The sequence below is a fragment of the Microcaecilia unicolor genome, chromosome 4, assembly GCF_901765095.1.
Source record: "Microcaecilia unicolor chromosome 4, aMicUni1.1, whole genome shotgun sequence".
In the NCBI taxonomy this organism is placed as follows: domain Eukaryota; kingdom Metazoa; phylum Chordata; class Amphibia; order Gymnophiona; family Siphonopidae; genus Microcaecilia; species Microcaecilia unicolor.
In genome coordinates, this window is record NC_044034.1 from 333,981,596 (window position 1) to 334,001,501 (window position 19,906).

Sequence of the window (19,906 nt, forward strand, 5' to 3'; positions counted from 1 at the left end):
CTGCCTGAGTTCCTCAGTTCCCCAGGACCAAAGTCCACCACCCTAACCACTAGGCCACTCCTCCACTCCTGAAAACCTGACTGGCTGGGTTTGTACTGAAGAGTGAGATTAGACACTACTACAGCAGGCCTCAATTATATGATGTTTTGTATCCTAGAAACTGCATTGCAGTAGAGAGTTAGTATGTGTGAAGCAAGGAGCATGGTCAAGGGAAAGACTATAGGAAGTGGGAAGAGTGATCAAAGGATAGAAAGATGTGTGATAGGAAGACAGAACAGCTGAAAGATGGAGGGAGTATGTGAAACAGAAAGAGTGGTGAGGAAGGTTTAGGCTTTGAAGGGCTTATAAATTTATGATTCACATATTTTCTAGTTACTGTTCTGTTTTATAATGTTGTGTGATATTTGTCTTGACTCAGTATGATAGATAATGTTAGCAATAAATGTGATGAAATGGTTGAATGATGGAGGTGAACAGAGGCAATGGAATGGCCAAACTAACTTTTTGCCCCATACTGTTTCAGCAAGAAGGAAGCTTGGGGCAGAGTAGTAGGTTGGTTTGGTTGCTGCCTCTTCCATCTCCTCCTCTTCTCCAAAAACCGGTATTGTTGTGCTCCCTCAGGAAATGTGGATATAGGAATCCAAAGCTACTGTGATGCTGCGGCTAAACTACCAACAGCGAGTAGTCACTGCCAGATACTTAGAGCCCACATAAGATTATAGAGATGTCAAGATACCCTATTCCAGGCTGGAGATTTTGGGACAGTCCCAGTGGCGTACCGAGGGCGGGGCAGTGGGGGCGGTTTGCCCTGAGTGCACGCTGCAGGAGGGGTGCAAGGAGCAGCTGCATGGCTGTCGGCTCTGCCGTTTCCCTGCTCCCTCTCATGTTACTTCCTATTCTAGGGCAGAGGGAGCAGGGAACCGGCAGAACCGACAGCCGTGCAGCAGCTCCCAGCACCCCAGGAGGTAAGAGGTAATACACCCAGGGGGAGGGGGTGGTGTCTTGAGATGATGTGCCAGGGGGTGGACAACGACGCTGCACCTGGGGGGGGGGAACCCTGCACCCAGGGGGAGAGGACGCTGCATGAGGGGAGGGGTGCGCAGCGGTGATCTGCCCCAGGTGCCAGTCAACCAAGAAACACCACTGGACAGTCCTGGAATTCTGAGCACCCCATCCTGATGCATTATGGGACTTGCAGCACTAATTTCAATGGGCAGGATCAGGCACTACAAATCCCATACTGCTTTGGGATGTAAGTTCAAAACCAGAACTGGGTCACTTGGCATTTCTGAGATTATCATCAACCCCATGCGTATATCCTACTATGCCTGCATTAACACGGGGGAACACGAGCTGCAGTACAGTTACACTCATTTGAGCCAATCCTCTGTTACGTGAATCATGGCAAATAATAACGGAATATTTACCACACATTCTGTTATTACACAAATAATGTTTTCCTGGCCTGTGACTCCTAATCCATGAGGTCTGATAATGGTATTGCAGACTGAACAGTATCATAAACATCAACTCATTGAAATCATAACCCTCCACTTGTCCATCTGATTCTGATCTGTATTATGCATTAAAAAGATCTCCTTCAGGCTACAACTGCTTGCACATAATGTCATCTGTAATTTAACCTTCTGACTAATGTATCTTGCCTGATATATACTTAAGATTACTGACAGATTTTAATGGCCAGATTTTTAAATTATACGGTATATTTCTCAGCTAAATGCTAAGTCTCCTCTAAAGAATACAGTACTCTCTATTTAATGCACAATATTTCAAAAGTATGCACAGCAAGTAGTTATGCCCACCCTTTGTCAATAAAATATTTTGCTCCTAAGTCATTATGTTTTAAATTCTTTACGATGCTCCTACACAATTGTTTTGAATGCTGCAGAGTGGTCATATTTAGAGCAGATCACAAATTATTATGATGACCTAGCTGGTTCTCACAGAATGTGTGTTAATATTTTTGGTATCACAGATACCTGGCAAGATCCCAAAAAAGTACAAAATATTTTATACTGCTTATCCCAGAAATAGTGGATTTTCCCCAAGTCCATTTAATAATGGCCTATGATCTTTCCTTGATGTAAATGCTGAAGCCTAAATTAGACGCAGACCAAGTGTATTCTATAACAATGTGCATAGATTTTAGAAACGCCCATGACCCACCCATTCCATGCCCCCTTTTCAACTATGCATCATGTTACAGAATACGCTTAGACAGTTGTGTGCGTAAACTCTAGTTAATGCCAATTAATGTCAATAATTGCTTGTTAACTGGCAATTATCGGCACTGATTGGCTTAACTAATTAAGTTGTGTGCACAAATCCAGAATACGCCCAGCTCTGTGTGTGCAACTTAAGCGCTAGCTGGTCATTTTCAGCAGCCCTAACCGGTTAAGTGCCATTGAAAATGACCAGTTAGCCCCAAATAAGCGATTTAATCGGCCAGGTGCTGTTTCTAGCTAGTTAAATCACTTTGAATATCAACCCCGATAATTATATGTCAGTGCTATAGGCCACAAAAAGTCTGCCCCATAAGCTAAATAGGACACCCTTATATGCTGCAGATAACATCTTCAGAGCTTGTGGGCTCCAGTACCAATGAGACTCCAATAGCTGAGGAAGAGAAAAACCCATCAATACTTACCCTTATGTCTCTGACCAACCAGTGTCTCCAATTCTGAAATTTGGGATCAGCACTGCTTGGAGCATCTGGATCCATCATAATCAACACATAGTTCTCATCCTAGAAAACAACAAACACTTTAAAATTCAGGTCTATTTTTATGTAATTTAAGGCATATGTACACATAATTTTTTGAACAATGATCACTGTACTTGCTTCACCTGTATAACACGATAGTCGAGTACTTTTTTAATTGTTAAAACCTGACTATGTAACTAACGACAACTATCTGCAATTTTCTATGAACCCATTCTAAACACAGGAATCACTATCCTCTACTTCCCTACCTCATCTTCCTTTCACATAGTTCCTCAGTGAGCTTGACCTGGCAAGATGAAAGATTTCACACGCCAGGTAAAAAATTAAAAATTAAAAAAAAGGGTGGTTTAGAGTGGTACCTTGACAGCCTGCCTTCACTTTCTTGATTTGAGACTTGCAAGTATATTTTTAAATGGAAACTCTTCACAAGTTTCACTGGGAAAATTCATGCTAGGTACTGAAACTGAAAGGTATCAAAACCTGCAAAGAGATTAGTTAAACTGACAGAATCAGGGCTGGTTCAAGGTTATTAGACATCACAGGCAAACTTTCAGCCCCTCCCGGTTATCTTTCATGCCGCTAGGCCCCGTCTCAGATTTTCATTATTAAAGTCAACAATCACGATTATCCCCAATATCACCCATTCGAGAACAATCTTGTAAAAATGCAAAAGTGGGCATCACACTTTTAAATATTAAACTTACCCTCCTGTTCACTAAGCCATGCTAGCGGCTTTGAATGGGCTGTGTCGGCATTGCAGCGCAGCCAAGCTTAGTAAACAGTAAGGGTTAGTTTGTATGTAGATACGGAATAAGGGCAATCTCCAAAACTGGAAAATGGCGCTCTCTCTCTCCAGGAAACTAGGGGGTTCTTTACAAAGGCGCACTGAAAAATGGCTTGCGGTAGTGTAGGTGCAGGTTTTGGGTGTGTGCCGATCCATTTTTTTAGCATGCCTGTAAAAAGGCCTTTTAAAAATGTTTGCTGAAAATGGACGTGTGGCAAAATGAAAATTGCCGCGCATCCATTTTGGGTCTGAGACCTTACCATCAGCCATTGACCTAGAGGTAAAGACTCATGCGGTAATGACCTACGCACGCCAAATGCCACTTGGTGCGTGTCCATTACGCGTGCCCAAAAATAAAAAATATTTTTCAGACGCGTGCCAAAACTGAAATTACTGCAAGAGCTACATGGTAGTCGGGCAGTAACTCCATTTTGGCGCGTGTTGGGTGCGCGTAGACACTTACGTGGCTTAATAAAAAGGCCCTTAGGCTATTTGAAAATTAAAATGTCCACAGATCCATGGTTGATCTCATGAAGAGTCAATGTCATCCCAACCACTATTAAATGAAGAATCTCCGATAAAGGTGAAACTGGGACCCCAGTTGGAATGGTTGCGATAACGGAGTTATTTTGATAAAGACGAATTGATCAGCCCAACAGCCTTCAGTTTAATAGAACACTATGGGCAATATTGGCATTTTCATGTTGCCAAGACAAAAACAAGTTTAAGTATTCAAAAGGCTATTCCTTGATATGTATTTATGGAAAAGTTGATTTTTATTATATTGCTGAATACCAATCTATTGGTTGAATCCATAGGACCGAGCTATGATGGAAATTGGTTGCTGGTAGTCTTCAAAGAGACAAGTTCTGTAAATGTAGATATCTGAGCACACACTAAAAATAATTTAGTCAAAATTAACTACATATTAATAATGGTTAATATATGTAATATTTGAATTTGAAACAATATCAAATTAATTATTTATTTTAATTTTCCTGGATCTGTGGACATTTTGATTCTGAGGTATTGATCTAGGTTTTAAATAAGGGGATAGAGTTGGCTCCGTACACGTTATTATTTGAAAATTACTCACACCTCCTTGTGGATAAGAGTACATGCTGACAGTTCTTTGCGTTATCTAGCAATCATGATCTGCTCTTTTGCTTTAACTGAGCTACTCTTTGCCATCCTAAGCAACCGCCTAGTTTACCTAATGTGATCCAGTTAAGAGCAAATTTGTTTTGCTTTGATAATGATATCCTTATATAGTAAAAAGAGACATTACTTTGACGGATAGGTATGATTTCACGAAAGCTTCCCCTTACTGCGTTCCTATGAGGCTGAGAAACCACACACCTGTTTATTTCTGCCTTTTAATACAATAATCCTTTCCTGTACTCAAGGGGAACATCTTGTAAGACTGTACGTTGTAATGAATCATGAAACAAAACACTGAAAATCATTGTACAAAGAAACAGAAGTGGCATGCTACAAAGGCAAAGAAGACTCTTATCTCACATATGCTTCTACATCCACATTTTCCAAACAGAAGACATTTAGAAAAATGTGTCTTCACAGCAACGCCAACCATTCCATGCTTCAACATTTTTTGAACCATGGCCAAACTGGAGAACATGGATTTTGTTGTTATTATATTGGTCTACCTAAAAGTATCATAGACTTGAAAAAAATCCACTTTCATCCAGGACTAAAATGTCTCCTAGAACTCTGTATTACAACTGAGAAACAAAAAAAAGTGAGGATTTACAAGAACAGATGCACCACAGTCTCTCTGTACCCTGCAAGTAGTAAGTATTGCCTTTGATAGGATGTAAACAGAACAAAAAAAATCTGCCTTTTTATGACATAGGAAACAGCAAAAAAAAAACCTCCTCTTCCCAGTATGTAAGGAGGGTAAGACCCTTGCTCTAGATGAAAAAGAGGGCGATTGCTGTGTATGTGGATCATTCATTTCCCCTGAAATGCCCAGCTGGTGATAACAGAACGTGTAGTCATGGGACCACCATAGTATGCTCCTGCCCAGGTTAACATGCGGCAGCTCGATTACTATTAACAGACTTTCTGCTCTTCATTCCATCTGTTCCCTGAAATAATTGCTGCTACATGAGCCTTTCCTTCACTACAGGAAAACTCTAGGGAAGAAAGGGAATAGAAAGGATAATATCGGTATAATAGTAAAAGGACAAACGACTATTTTCATATTTCAGCTTGTAATTCACGTAAATCAAGAATGCATCAGATCATGTGTATTTATTTGTTCATATCACTGGGTGTGTTTCTTGCACCCCTGTTGATGTTGAAAGCGAGGGTTGAAAAAACTGTATTACAGTAAATGTGTATACAGATGCGCATAAATACATGCAAATATACAGCTTGCAGGTATGTGTGCATGGGGATTTACCATACCAATAGGGAATGTAGGCACATGTCCATGTGCGAAGCACCCAGTCAGGCAGCTAGTCTGCTGTGTGAGTCACTTGTTTTTACATCATCAGCTGCATCCTCTTACTTGAAGATGGCTCTCCACATGATTAGGGGCAGCTGGGTGTATAAATCTGCCACTGTGTACATGCGTGTGTGTGTCTGTCTGTCTGTACTCATGCACATATCAGTAGTGGACTCAATTGCTAGACACATCCACTGTTGCAGTCAAACAAATGGACGTGCCTAAATTTAAGCTCAACCCCCAGGACTGTGGTATTCCACTCTATCCCCCGCCAATACTACCCCTTCCCCTGTTCATCTCACATGCACTATAATATTCATTCTACTACACAAACAGTTTTTAAAAACCTACCACTATGTAAGCCGCACTGAACCTGCTATGAGTGGGAAAGCGTGGGGTATAAGTGTAACAAATAAATAAATAAATATAAGCCGCGCCTAATTTTAGGCATGGCTTACAGAATAGCGCTCAGTGGGGTTTTTCCGGTGCCATGGATAGAATCTAGCCCTTTATACAATCAAAGAGCATTTAGATGGATGATTTTTTCCATTAGCATATTCATGTTTGCCTGGGTCAACCTTAAAACATCTAGTAACACATATTGGTATACTGATTTCATTTGGATTTGATGCTTTATATATTGCTGGTACTTTCTATCTTAAAATATCAACTTCCAAATCCATAAATTAAAAATGAATACAGGGACTCCTGCACCTGGATTTGAAGTCTAGTAGTAGGTTTATCTGTCAGGTAGATTTTTAGATTATGCACGTAAGTCAGTGAAGTAAGAGCATCTTCACTTAGGACTGCTAGATGATATGCTGCATTACCAGGAGCACAGAGTTACAGAGTATAGGTCTTTCAAAGGAGAAATGCCCCAGAAAACAAGACACCGCAAGAGAGAGCTCTCCCTAATATACTGTATCTCATCTCCAGAACTACACGTGACCCCACTTCCAGAGCACACTGTAGGATACATACTTCTCGCCACCCTTCAGAGTTGGATATAGGATGCTCCCTCTCCCTGGATCCATATCAATTTGCTTTCCATTTCAAACGTTCTACATCAGTTGTTCCCAAACCTGTTCTGGAGGACCCTTAGCCAATAGGATTTCATGATATCCATAATGAATATGTATGAGAACAATTTTCATGCAATGGAGGAAATGCATGCAGATCTTTCTCATGGATGTTCATTACAGATATCCTTAAAACATGACTGGCTGGGGGTCCCCTGCTCTATGTGGAATGCCACTCTGTCCAGAGCTATATCCACACTCTCATTCTCAGAGCTCCAAATAGCATGCTTCTCTCTCTAGATCTCTTTTTGCCATTCAAACTCAGGATTCTTCCTTTTGAATCATCTTTCTCCAGAAGTTCTCCTTCACTGGGCATTTTAACTTACATTCCTCTTTCCCTCAATTACTTCGTTTCTATCAGTTGGCCTTGAGTTCAATTCCTTTAGCTATCCTGGTTCACCTCTTGTGCCTTTCATGTGTCGTGCCCAGGATTCCTTTCCTTCGCCCTCTGTGTACCCTGCCTCACAGCTCCTATCCTTCAGAGGTCCTGTTCCAAAATTCTCCTGGATTCCTCCTTACTGAGTATCTTATCTTAGGGCTCCTCTCCTTCAACCATTATGCCCCAGGGTATCCCTTCTTTCACATCCTTTCTCAGATTTTTTAATTGCCCTTCAGATGTCCTGCCCCTCAATTCCTCTCCCTCAGCCGTCTTTCAGAGTTCCTATCCCTGTTTATAATATCCTAGCCTGCACTGAAAATTAGTACACTGGCTGTGTGAGAGGCACACTATGAGTTAACGGCCATATTGTTTTAATCCATCTATTAAAATTCCCCATCTGTTTCCGCCCCCTAATTATGACTGTATTGGGAACATATTCCAGGATTCTTTTTATTTTTTGCTAAGATTTGATTGTGAGCATCATCGCAAGTGCAGAATAAACACAGGGTGCAGTTCATGGCCAGCACTAATGCAGCAAACACTGTAATTGGCAACACACAGGGCAACCTACATGGCATGACTCCATCAATTCCAACAGTATTTGACTGGAACCAAAATAGTCTCTGCCTTGGTTCACAGATCTAGACTTCAATTTGTCCAGGTCTGAGGGGGAGGTTTGCTTCATACACATTGATTCCAACCAGAAATGGGCTGTGTTTTGGGCACTCTGCGTGGGTTCTTCCATTCACAAACAACAGATTTCACCGTTCCCTTAGAAGATCTGGTTTTCGTGCTCTGATGCATGATTTGGAAGGTGCCGTAGGAAGCTTCTATTTGCATAAGTTTCAAACTTGCCTCTATTTCTAATTCTAGAGGATTATATATTCCTCTAACCCTAGCGAAACCAAATCACCATGTAGGATTGCTTCCAAGGCAGAGGGTTTTGGAACCGATATATTATGATCAGGGATCTCCTTAGGTTAGTCTTGTGGAGGCTCCCTTTGCTTAATCAGCATAAAATTGGAGAAAACATTTCACTATTAGGCAGCTGGGTTACTGAATATTGCAGATATCTATATATTCATCTAGCCTCCAAACCTTTGGGGAAGGATCTTATGAGAGAAATCTCTAAGCGCCTCTTTTATCAAGCTGCACTAGCGGTTCCCATGTGGCAATGCCAACGGAGCTCATTCAAAGTGAATGGGCTTTGTCGGCATTAATGCACCAGGAGCTGCTACTGTGGCTTGATAAAGAGGCCCTAAAGCAGGTGTTGTAGACATTTTGGGGTAATATTTTATGACTTAGTCAGGTTTTAAGCATATAAAATTGTAGTATACACATATAATTACTTATGCTGATCAACTGAATTTTCAAAAGGTGGGAAATAGCACATGCTGCGGGGATAACAGCTAAATATAAGTATGGAAAAAATGGGTGTTTTCAGGACTTGAAGTAAACATGCATGTTGAACCTGGATGCACACCGTTACACATGCTATATTAATTTATTTAAGTTAAACTCCCTTGTCTCCTGGGACCTGGTGGCTGAGCTGGTAGTTAGTGCTTGCATTTAATGCAAGTTGTTCATGACATTTCTGTTCTGTTACTCTACCTTCCCTTTGTTTGTGAGGGGCATAATATGTGTGTGTGTGCGCACACAGGCTATTTGGGTACAGTCTGAATGATTTTGGTAGTTGATCCTTCAGCAGCTATATGTGATGTGAATGGGTAGATTCTGTGGAATATGCTTTGGAGAAAGAAGAGGCAGAACAGGAGGAGGGGTACCTCTGGAGATATATAAGGCCAGAACACAATTTTTGGACAAGTCTGAGAAAGATGTCTTACACCAGTTTTGGTTCAATAAGAAAACCATTCTCTTCGACGCCAGCAGCTCAATGGGAATCTGGAGACTTCCACATAGAGAGTTCATATCTTGCCAGTGCAGCCCTCATCTTTTCTGCCTCTCTAATAGTCACAGCAAGAGTAAGCTAGCCAGCCACCACACATTTTATTGCACAGTTTTGGAGTGCTACTCTCTGGAGAACGAATCAATATATCTCCTTTCCTGAAAAAACACAATGCCAACAGCAGTTTTATAACAACGCTCAGGGCGAATGTGGAAAACAGGATGGCATTACGATCCTGCGCTCTAATTTGGATGCTCAAATCTGGGTCCTTCGACACCATGTGGATTTACAGTATTTGTGACAAAAACCACCACAGTATCTAAATAAGTTATTCTGGCTGAATGGTTATCTTACAAGGGTCCCTCAACTCAACAATGGCGCACACGCATGATTTCCCTATTGCACATGGAACGCATGGGGATTCAAGACATTTCTTCTCCCACAGGCTAACAGTTTCAACAATGCTAGGCTCCCTTTTGGAACACCTTGAATCCCATAGCCTGGAGTCAATTGCTGAATTTATGACCAAACCATTAGCAATTACTTGAATGACTTGCAGATTACATATAATGTACTGTTGTTGCCCATACGGGAGGGGAGGAATGGGATAGGGATGGGGAGGGTATATACAGATTTTTACTTGTGTTGCACTACAATGTCTGTACTTGAAGTTTGAACATGTTATTGGTTAATAAAAATGTTTGAATTATAACCATGCTTAGGTGCCATTAGTTTTGTTGGCAACTTATTGTAAGATCAACCTTGAGTTCACTACCAAGCCATCTCTTCTTCACCCTTCAACCCTCTCCCTTAACCAACCAACCCAGGCCTTTTTCTCCTCCTTCCCTGTCATCACCGAGGAGGAAACCGCTCGCCTTCTTTCCTCCTCGAAATGCACCACCTGCTCTTCTGATCCCATCCCCACCAACTTACTTAACATCATCTCTCATACTGTCACCCCCTCCATCTGTCATATCCTCAACCTCTCTCTCTCCACTACAACTGTCCCTGACACCTTCAAGCATGCCGTAGTCACACCTCTCCTCAAAAAACCATCACTTGACCCTACCTGTCCCTCCAACTACCGCACCATCTCCCTCTTACCCTTCCTCTCCAAAATACTTGAGCGGGCCCGTTCACAGCTGCTGCCTTGATTTTCTCTCCTCTCATGCCATCCTCGATCCACTTCAATCCGGTTTTCGCCCTCTTCACTCGACAGAAACAGCACTCTCTAAAGTCTGCAATGACCTGTTCCTTGCCAAATCCAGAGGCCACTACTCCATCCTCATCCTCCTTGATCTATCCGCCGCTTTTGACACTGTCAATCATGATTTACCTCTTGCCACACTGTCCTCATTTGGGTTCCAGGGCTCTGTCCTCTCCTGGTTCTCCTCATATCTCTCCCACCGCACCTTCAGAGTTCACTCTCATGGATCCTCCTCCACCCCTATCCCCCTATCTGTTGGTGTCCCCCAGGGATCTGTCCTTGGACCCCTTCTCTTCTCAATCTACACCTCTTCCCTGGGCTCCCTGATCTCATCTCATGGTTTCCAGTATCATCTCTATGCTGATGACACCCAACTGTATCTCTTCACACCAGACATTACCGCAGAGACCCAAGCAAAGGTATCAGCCTGCTTATCCGACATTGCCGCCTGGATGTCCAACTGCCACCTGAAACTGAACATGTCCAAGACTGAGCTCATCGTCTTTCCACCAAAACCCACGTCTCCTCTTCCTCCACTTTCTATCTCAGTTGATAACACCCTCATCCTCCCCGTCTCATCTGCCCGCAACCTCGGAGTCATCTTTGACTCCTCCCTCTCCTTCTCTGCGCATATCCAACAGATAGCCAAGACCTGTCGCTTCTTCCTCTTTAACATCAGCAAAATTCGCCCTTTCTCTCTGAACACACCACCCGAACTCTCGCCTTGGCTATTGCAACTTACTTCTCACCGGCCTCCCACTTAGCCATCTATCCCCCCTTCAATCTGTTCAGAACTCTGCTGCACGTCTCATATTCCGCCAGAACCGATATACTCATATCACCCCTCTCCTCAGGTCACTTCACTGGCTTCCAATCAGATACTGCATTCAATTCAAGCTTCTCCTTCTTACCTACAAATGCATTCAGTCTGCTGCCCCTCACTACCTTTCTACCCTCATCTCCCCTTACGTTCCTGCCCGTAACCTCTGTTCACAGGACAAATCCCTCCTCTCTGTACCCTTCTCCACCACCGCCAACTCTAGGCTCCGCTCATTCTGCCTCGCCTCACCCTATGCTTGGAACAACCTTCCTGAGCCCTTATGCCAAGCCCCCTCCCTGCCCATCTTCAAGTCTTTGCTTAAAACCCACCTCTTCAATGCTGCGTTTGGCACCTAACTCTTACCTTCATTAAATCCAGGCTGCCCCAATTTGACTGCCCCTATCGGACTGACTGTTCACTTATCTCTTAGATTGTAAGCTCTTTGAGCAGGGACAGTCCCTCTTTGTTAAATTGTACAGCGCTGCGTAACCCTAGTAGCGCTTTAGAAATGTTAAGTAGTAGTAGTAGTAAGTAGTAGTAAGGGAGAAGCCTCAATCTGGTACCTTTTGTGAAAATTAATGATTTAGAGTTCCTCTCCTTTCTCTCTTTCAAAGTAACTAAGGAAAATATTTATTTATTTATTTAAAATACTTATATTCCGCATAATATTAGTAATTCTGAGTGGATTACAACTAAAAAATACATAATAAAAAGCCAAACATAATAGAGTCCTAACTTAATAATGACATATCTGTATAAAGTTAGACCTGCTAGTACTGCATTCAGACTTAAACAGATAAGTTATCCAGGAAAGTGGATGAATATCATTGTTGTCTGTGCAACTTACTGGCCCTGGTCTCAGCAGGCCTACTATCCCACCCCACTTTAAATGGATAACTTTTGCAGGATAGGCACTTATGTAGCCAAATGTTATGACTCTGCAGGATGGGAAATTTAAATAGAAGCACTTTGTGATAGCATCTAAATCTGGTCACATAGGCACTTTTGAATATCAGCCTCAGAACTCAGTATGAACATGAGTTAGGTGAAGCAAGTAACAACATTCTTCAAAGTGTGGAATGAAACAAGAAAAAGGCTGGTGGCTGGAAATGGTGCAGTAACATATGTTCCAAGCCTATGAATTAATGCTGCAACTGCATGAGGCCTATAAAAAGCTGAGATGAGCAACATGTGCAGAGCATGGTGAGAGGTCAGACTTGAAAGGTCAAGGGGATAGTACAAGAAGCTGTCTCCCAAATATTAGTGGCAGTGGTGATTATGTAATATTCAAGGAGTGAAGGCATTTTGGAAAGAATACACAAGATTCAGAATGTGAACACCGATCTAGGACTTCTGCTTTTAGGTTAAATTGAAAAAAAAACCAATAAAACATCACTTCCTAATACTGTCATCTCTCCTTTTGTCTGCCCTGGATTCTCCACTTTTGGGTCTCAGTCAGCATTTTTTTTTAGAAATCGGCTGCTGTGGGCTTTTTGATATTCAGCACCAGGTCATACCTGGACATCAGTGAAGACTATCCAGGTATAGCACTTATCTGGGTACTGGAGATATTCAAATCCAGATAAAGTCGGGACAGTCTTTTTGCTGATTAACACTCTTAACAGGGTAACTCCTGACCCCACCCAGACTCTATCCCCTGAAAAGCAAGGCGCAGTGCCCCTCGGGTGCATGGAGCCGCCATTAACATGGCGCTGTGCCCCGACAGGCATGCGCTCTAAGGCCAGCGGGGTGGAGCGGAGCGCGATGGGCATGTTCCCGCCGCTCAGAGGCACCCCGCTGGGGAGGGCGGAGAGAAAAGGGGTTTAAAACCCCCTGGGCAGAGCCCGGACGTCCTCTTCTGGCGTCCGGGCATCTGAATGCACCCAGCCCCCCTCCCAATGTTATATGGATAAGTAATGTATATATTTTGTCGCAGCTTTGGCAGGGTACCCAAGCCTGATGGTGTAAGCTAGGCAGCTGGGATAGCTGCGCTTACGGTTGAGTGCCCTTGCTGTACGGTGGGGAGCTCTGTATAAGATTGGTCAGTCTTGCTGTGACGGCGAACTGGGTTGGCTGCTAAGCCGGAAGTTTGATTGGCTTGGGTATACCCAGGGTTATGACGTTTGTGTTTAAAATAAAGCTGCGGCCAAGTTCTGCCAAGTTAAGAAAATACCATGTGTCTTGTTATTATTTCAATATCACGAATACCCGTAGGCCCGAGGGGTCTCGGCTGCCTATGTTATAATCACAGGGGTTCCTAAGTGCAAAACTTTATGAGTTAATGTTAAAAGTTTGTGTTGTATGCAAAATAAAATTGCCAAAGAGGAACAATTGTAAAGAGTTTTCATACCATGTTATCACATGCTACTAGAGCTCCCTTTAGTTCCCCAATGTCCTTCTAGTAAAACAACTTATTCATCGGCGCTGGAGGACAAGGACAGAATACCAGCTGCTCCATCCTTGACCTAACACATCTGTGGTTTAACTTAGCAACTGTCTCTCTCCACTTGTTTTTGGTCTTCTGTTTCTTCTCTGCCCTTACATTGCTTCTCATATTATAATTATATTCCTATTTTTTTCTCATTTCTTTATAATTTCTCCTTCTTCCACGTGTCTCTCTTTCCATAGCCTGTCTCTCCAATGTTTCTCTCTTGTCACTTCTTTCCAGTTCCCCCACCCCCACCCCACCCTCCTCTCCTGCCTTTTTCATCTGCCTTTTCTCACCTTCTTCATAACCTTTCATTCAGCTCCCTGCTTTCCTAGTTCCACACAGCTCCTCTTTCCCTGAAGCTTGTGTTAGAATGTAAGAACATAAGAATAGTCATGCTGGGTCAGACCAATGGTCCATCTAGCCCAGTATCCTGCTTCCAACAGTGGCCAATCCAGGTAACAAGTACCTGGCAGAAACCCAATTAGTAGCAGCATGCCATACTTCCAATCCAGGGGAAAGCAGTGGCTTCTCCATGTCCATCTCAATGTCCATCTCCATGTCCATCTTTTCCTCTAGGAACTTGTCCAAACCTTTTTTAAACCTAGATACACTAACCGCTGTTACCACATCCTCCGACAGCATGTTCCAGAGCTTTACTATTCTTTGAGTGAAAAAATATTTCCTCCTATTTGTTTTAAAAGTATTTCCATGTAACTTCACTGAGTGTCCCCTGGTCTTTGTACTTTTTAAAAAAGTGAAAAATAGATTCACTTCTACCCTTACCTGTTCTTTCTTTCTCTTAGGAAAGGGGAAGGAATTTGATATACCACCTTTCCCTCCCAGTCATCTACTATAATAAAACTCACCCTGAACGTTCTGAAGACAACGTTCTGAAGTCACTCAATCACTCCCTGAAGGGTTTGTGGATTCATGGTGGTGAAGCCACTCCACTGACCCGTGCCCCGCCCACGTGTCAAACATCAGAACGTTGTCTTCAGAACACAGTAAACTAAAGGAAGGGATCGCAACCAAGCAGGTGGAAGAGTAGGGAAACACGCGGAGCTAGGAAACGCAGCCCACCAACCTCCCGACCCACCCGCGGAGCAAATCTGGAGAGAAACCACCTCCAAAGCTCCGGAGTCCAAATGACTCCGGACACCAGTGTTCGACGTCCAACCCCCCCCCCCCCCCCCCCCAAGCCGTTGGTTGAACAAAGTTCCGGCGTAGAAGCCCCACCCACAGAATGCTGCAAGTCCAAACCCCCCCCAACCCCAGCCCACCCCCCAAAGCTGCAGTTTGAAACAAGCCCCGCCCACAGAATGCAGGAGGTGCAACACCCCCCCCCCAAGCCACCCACCGTCGCGTTGCTTTGCCGGCGGGGGACCCAAAACACCGCCAGCAGAAACGCTGTGTTGTCTGCTGAGTCTCACTCCAGCGATCTTCGGCGTTGCTGCTAGCCTGTGCAGGCAGGGCTTCTGTGTGTCTAACGTCCCCCAACACACACACTCTCCCTCTCTCCCCCTCTTCCAGCACACCAATTGCTTGGGTGCAGTGACGGGAATCTCAGACAACAGAGAGAGAGGGGGGGGGCCTGACACCAGAGAGAGAAAGAGAGAGGAAGGGAGGTATCTCTGTCACACACATACTCTCTCACATACAATGTCTTTCTGACTCTCACTCTCACACACTCTGTCTCACACTGTATCACATTCACTCTCTATGTGTCACACAGTCACTCACACACTCGCTTGGTCTCATACACTCACTCTCACAGAGAATCTGTGTCTCACACACACTCTCTCTCACACTGTGTCTCACATACGCACTTGCACACACTCTCATTCTCACACACACACACTCTGACACACTCACACCCAGACTCACTCTCTCTCACACACAGTCACTCTCACATACACTCTCCCAAACATACACACTCCGAGGAAAACCTGGCTAGCGCCCGTTTCATTTGTGTCAGAAACGGGCCTTTTTTACTAGTTAGGCAATAAATAGAAGTAAGACAAAATAAAACAAAAAAGAAAGTAAGATTATACTGTTTTTAGTGAACAATACATTTTTTTTTTTAGCTTTCAAAGACAGAACCTTCTTCCTTGAGACAGGAATGAGCACAAGATGGCCATGACCCAATGAAGAAGGTTCTATCTTTGTAAGCTAATCAAAAATGTTTAAAATTAATCCAATTAAAAAGGTATCTTCTTAATGTAACTCTGCTGCTTCGGTGCTGCTTAGGTGACTTTACCAAATGCCATTAGTTGTGGTCAACCGGCCACTTACCTCAAATCACTCAACAGTTCCAAATAAAAGGATACATTAAACTAACCTCATTCTCTTAGTTCAAAAACCATAATCATAAGAAAATCATTTCTAAGGGTAAAAAAACAGATCACACACTCTGTCTCACACTGTATCACATTCACTCTCTATGTGTCACACAGTCACTCACACACTCGCTTGGTCTCATACACTCACTCTCACAGAGAATCTGTGTCTCACACACACTCTCTCTCACACTGTGTCTCACATACGCACTTGCACACACTCTCATTCTCACACACACACACTCTGACACACTCACACCCAGACTCACTCTCTCTCACACACAGTCACTCTCACATACACTCTCCCAAACATACACACTCCGAGGAAAACCTTGCTAGCGCCCGGTTCATTTGTGTCAGAAACGGGCCTTTTTTACTAGTTAGGCAATAAATAGAAGTAAGACAAAATAAAACAAAAAGAAAGTAAGATTATACTGTTTTTAGTGAACAATACATTTTTTTTGTAGCTTTCAAAGACAGAACCTTCTTCCTTGAGACAGGAATGAGCACAAGATGGCCATGACCCAATGAAGAAGGTTCTATCTTTGTAAGCTAATCAAAAATGTTTAAAATTAATCCAATTAAAAAGGTATCTTCTTAATGTAACTCCTGCTGCTTCGGTGCTGCTTAGGTGACTTTACCAAATGCCATTAGTTGTGGTCAACCGGCCACTTACCTCAAATCACTCAACAGTTCCAAATAAAAGGATACATTAAACTAACCTCATTCTCTTAGTTCAAAAACCATAATCATAAGAAAATCATTTCTAAGGGTAAAAAAACAGATCTTCCTTAACCCCTAAGATCAAGAATACCAACTTTGGAATCAGCAGACAGTTTTTTAGACCAACAAGTTTCTTTATCAGAGCTTTCATACACGCATCCAACCTCTCTGAGAACTTCAGCCCCTCTGAAAACAACCAGTACAGCTGTTGCTAGGGGTGACAGTGACTCGAAGTCAACAGCTGACCTCCGGTGGCCAATCAAATCCCAGTACACAAACCTTGAAAGACATGGAACTTAAAAGTCCACAGTCTCCATTTTGTCCCCATAGAACATAATGGGAAAAGTACATTTTTACAAAAATTATCACAAACATTTCCACAAAATTCACTCATAAGGTCCCGTTACCCTAAAGCCCATCAAATTCCCCATTCCATATTTTTCTCATAAATGTCCCTCATTTACAGACTTTAACACATTTTTTGAAAAATTACCCCCTAAAGCACTGGAGACATCCACTCTAAAAACATTCAGTAATGTCCCATGCACACCCCCAAATGACACCTGCCAAAAAATACCAAATCTAAAACCTAGAACTGGCCCAAACTAAAACCTTCTCATTTCTCTATTAAAATGATTTTTGACAAAAAATTTAAAGTACTAATCCACCTCAGGAGGTTCTCAGAAACCCATTACATTTTACCAAAAATTAACCCCTTATCTCCCAGGCAAATGGGTCAAAAAAACGGAATTTAAAAGAAAACTAAATAAAATCCTGGGCCCACCAAACCCCTTACCTTGACCTCACATGCTCCTCACTTGACCTCCATCACCGGAACAGGTCCCAATGGACCCCCAGCGACTGTGGGAAAAAGACAGTGAAAGCTGTAGAACCAAAGCCAGTAGGCCCAAAAATCGAGGCCCCAGCTTCAGTTTGGGCCTAGTCAAGTCTCTGGAGCATGAGTGGAAATTCATGCATGCTCCGGAGACCAGACCATGCCCAGATTGACCATTTTCCTGAGCGTTCCCAGCCCAAAGAACTTCATTTCCTGGCCAGGCAGCGTCCAGGAAGGTCGCATCTGGTGCATCTTTGCTCTGGAGGCCCCAAAAATGCCTCCGAAACCCCAAAGGCTCCTCCTACCTGCTGGTCATCAACGAAGCACACAGCCACCAATGCCCAATCCAGGCTACAGAAATCCCCAAGCAGCCCAAACCAAGCAACTAAACCCTCGAACAAAGGGGTACAAAAAATAAATTTAAACAAATAACATTTTATATACCACTGCTTACATTATTTTTAAATTTCTATTTATTATCTTTAAAATGGACTAACACAGCAGCCACACAACTTTATTCAGTCATTAGGCAGGAGGCTGTCTATCCTTGGATGCTGAAGCCCTTTTGTTAGATACCACCAGACCCATAGGCAGAAGCAGTTCATTGGCCAGATGCAGCCAACCAATAGGATGCAGTAGCCTAGGAGGCAGAAGCACTTCCTCCCTGCCTTCCACTGCTTTTCTACAGCATGAGCATGGGGATCTCACCTCCTAAGATAGAGAGAAGTGCAGGAGAGAATACTGGAATTGCTCAAGCACCCACAGAGCTCGCACTTATGGATGTACTTGTAGCATGCTCCAGCCACTCTCACATGTGGACTTGTAAATGTATGGACCTTATTTTTAAGATCTGTCAGCTCTCAGGAACAGAAGGCCTGATGGTTGTACAACCAAAAGAGGGACTGCTCGGACCAGCTCATTTGCCTTGGGTTCCTCCTAATGCCGGGGGTTGTAGAAGGCCTCTAGCAGAGCAGCTGTGCCACAAAATGAAGGTCCCTCAATCTAAAATTTGACTTTTAGCCTGGGTGCCTTTTTGCAGTGGTTCCACATGAATTTTTGGAAACGGAATCCCTGTAAAGGCAATCCTACAACTAGGTGTGTGCAGTTATATGCACCTTATGAGCATAAGTGCACAAAAAAGTGTCAAGTGCATAACTGCACTATGTGCTATTCTATAAGGGTGTGTATAAGTGCTATTGCATGTAATTGCAAGGGAGCGTATATGTGGGCAGAGAATGGGAGGGGCATGGACGGGGCTGCCAGATATGCATGCAACTTACAGAATACTGTAAGTTACTCATGTTGCATGCCACACTTAGGCATGTCCATTTATACCTGCCATTAACCAGATGCCATTATAGAAATAGGTGCCCCCCCCCCCATTGCATTGGGGTGCCTTGTTATAGGATGTCTCCCTTAGCACAATATATATAGTTTCTAAACAGTGTGCCTCTGGCTATAATTATTAGAAAATATTTAATTTTTAAAATTAAATTAAATTAAATTTATTTATTTTTCAAATTTCTATACCGCCTAAATCTAAGTGGTTTACAAAACACAAACAAATCCACATTAAATACAAAACTACAATAAACAAAACTTTTTTCAAAATTGTATATACTGCCTGCAAGCCAGCTCTGTATTTAAGCATGGCCACTTCTGCATGTATGGATTATTACTTGACTTTTCTAAATCCAAGCTTAAGGTGAGTTACATTCATATATACACATTTGGGCTCACAGTCTAAACTGCACCTGTATGTACACATTTAAGTGCACTTTTGAAAATTAACCTTATAGAAAGCAATTTTCACTAAGCTGCCTAGTGGCAAAGTGCGTGAATATCCAAATGTCACCGGTCTAAATGGGTGAGCCCTTGAGTCGCATCTGTTTACCCAACTCAGAAGTCAGAAAGGTCCCAGCAGAAAGCAGGCGAGTCATTCCTTCAGAGGAAGCTGAGTGGCTCTAAGAAGAGCCCTTGGGAGCAGGCCCGGCAGAACCAGGACCTGGGGTGGCTCTAAAAAGAGTCCTTGGGGGCAGGCTCAGCAGAACCAGGGTCTAGGGTGGCTCTAAAATAAGCCCTTGGGAACAGGCCTAGCAGAACTGGGACCTGGGGCAGCTCAGAGAAGAGTTAGAGGTAAGGCTGGAGACATGGCAGGGCCAGAGACAAGGCAAGGCCGGTGGCACAGCA

The 19,906-nt window shown here is 43.2% G+C and overlaps 1 protein-coding gene across 3 annotated transcripts in view; it reads right to left on the reverse strand.

Annotated features, from left to right (window-relative positions):
* Window positions 1-19,906, reverse strand: part of PEBP4 (phosphatidylethanolamine binding protein 4) — a 539,830-nt gene that overhangs the window by 336,399 nt on the left and 183,525 nt on the right. For all 3 annotated transcript variants that reach the window (XM_030202039.1, XM_030202037.1, XM_030202040.1), the window contains exon 4: window positions 2,669-2,767. In XM_030202039.1, the coding sequence (XP_030057899.1) occupies window positions 2,669-2,767 (99 nt within the window). The remainder of the gene's footprint in view (window positions 1-2,668; window positions 2,768-19,906) is intronic.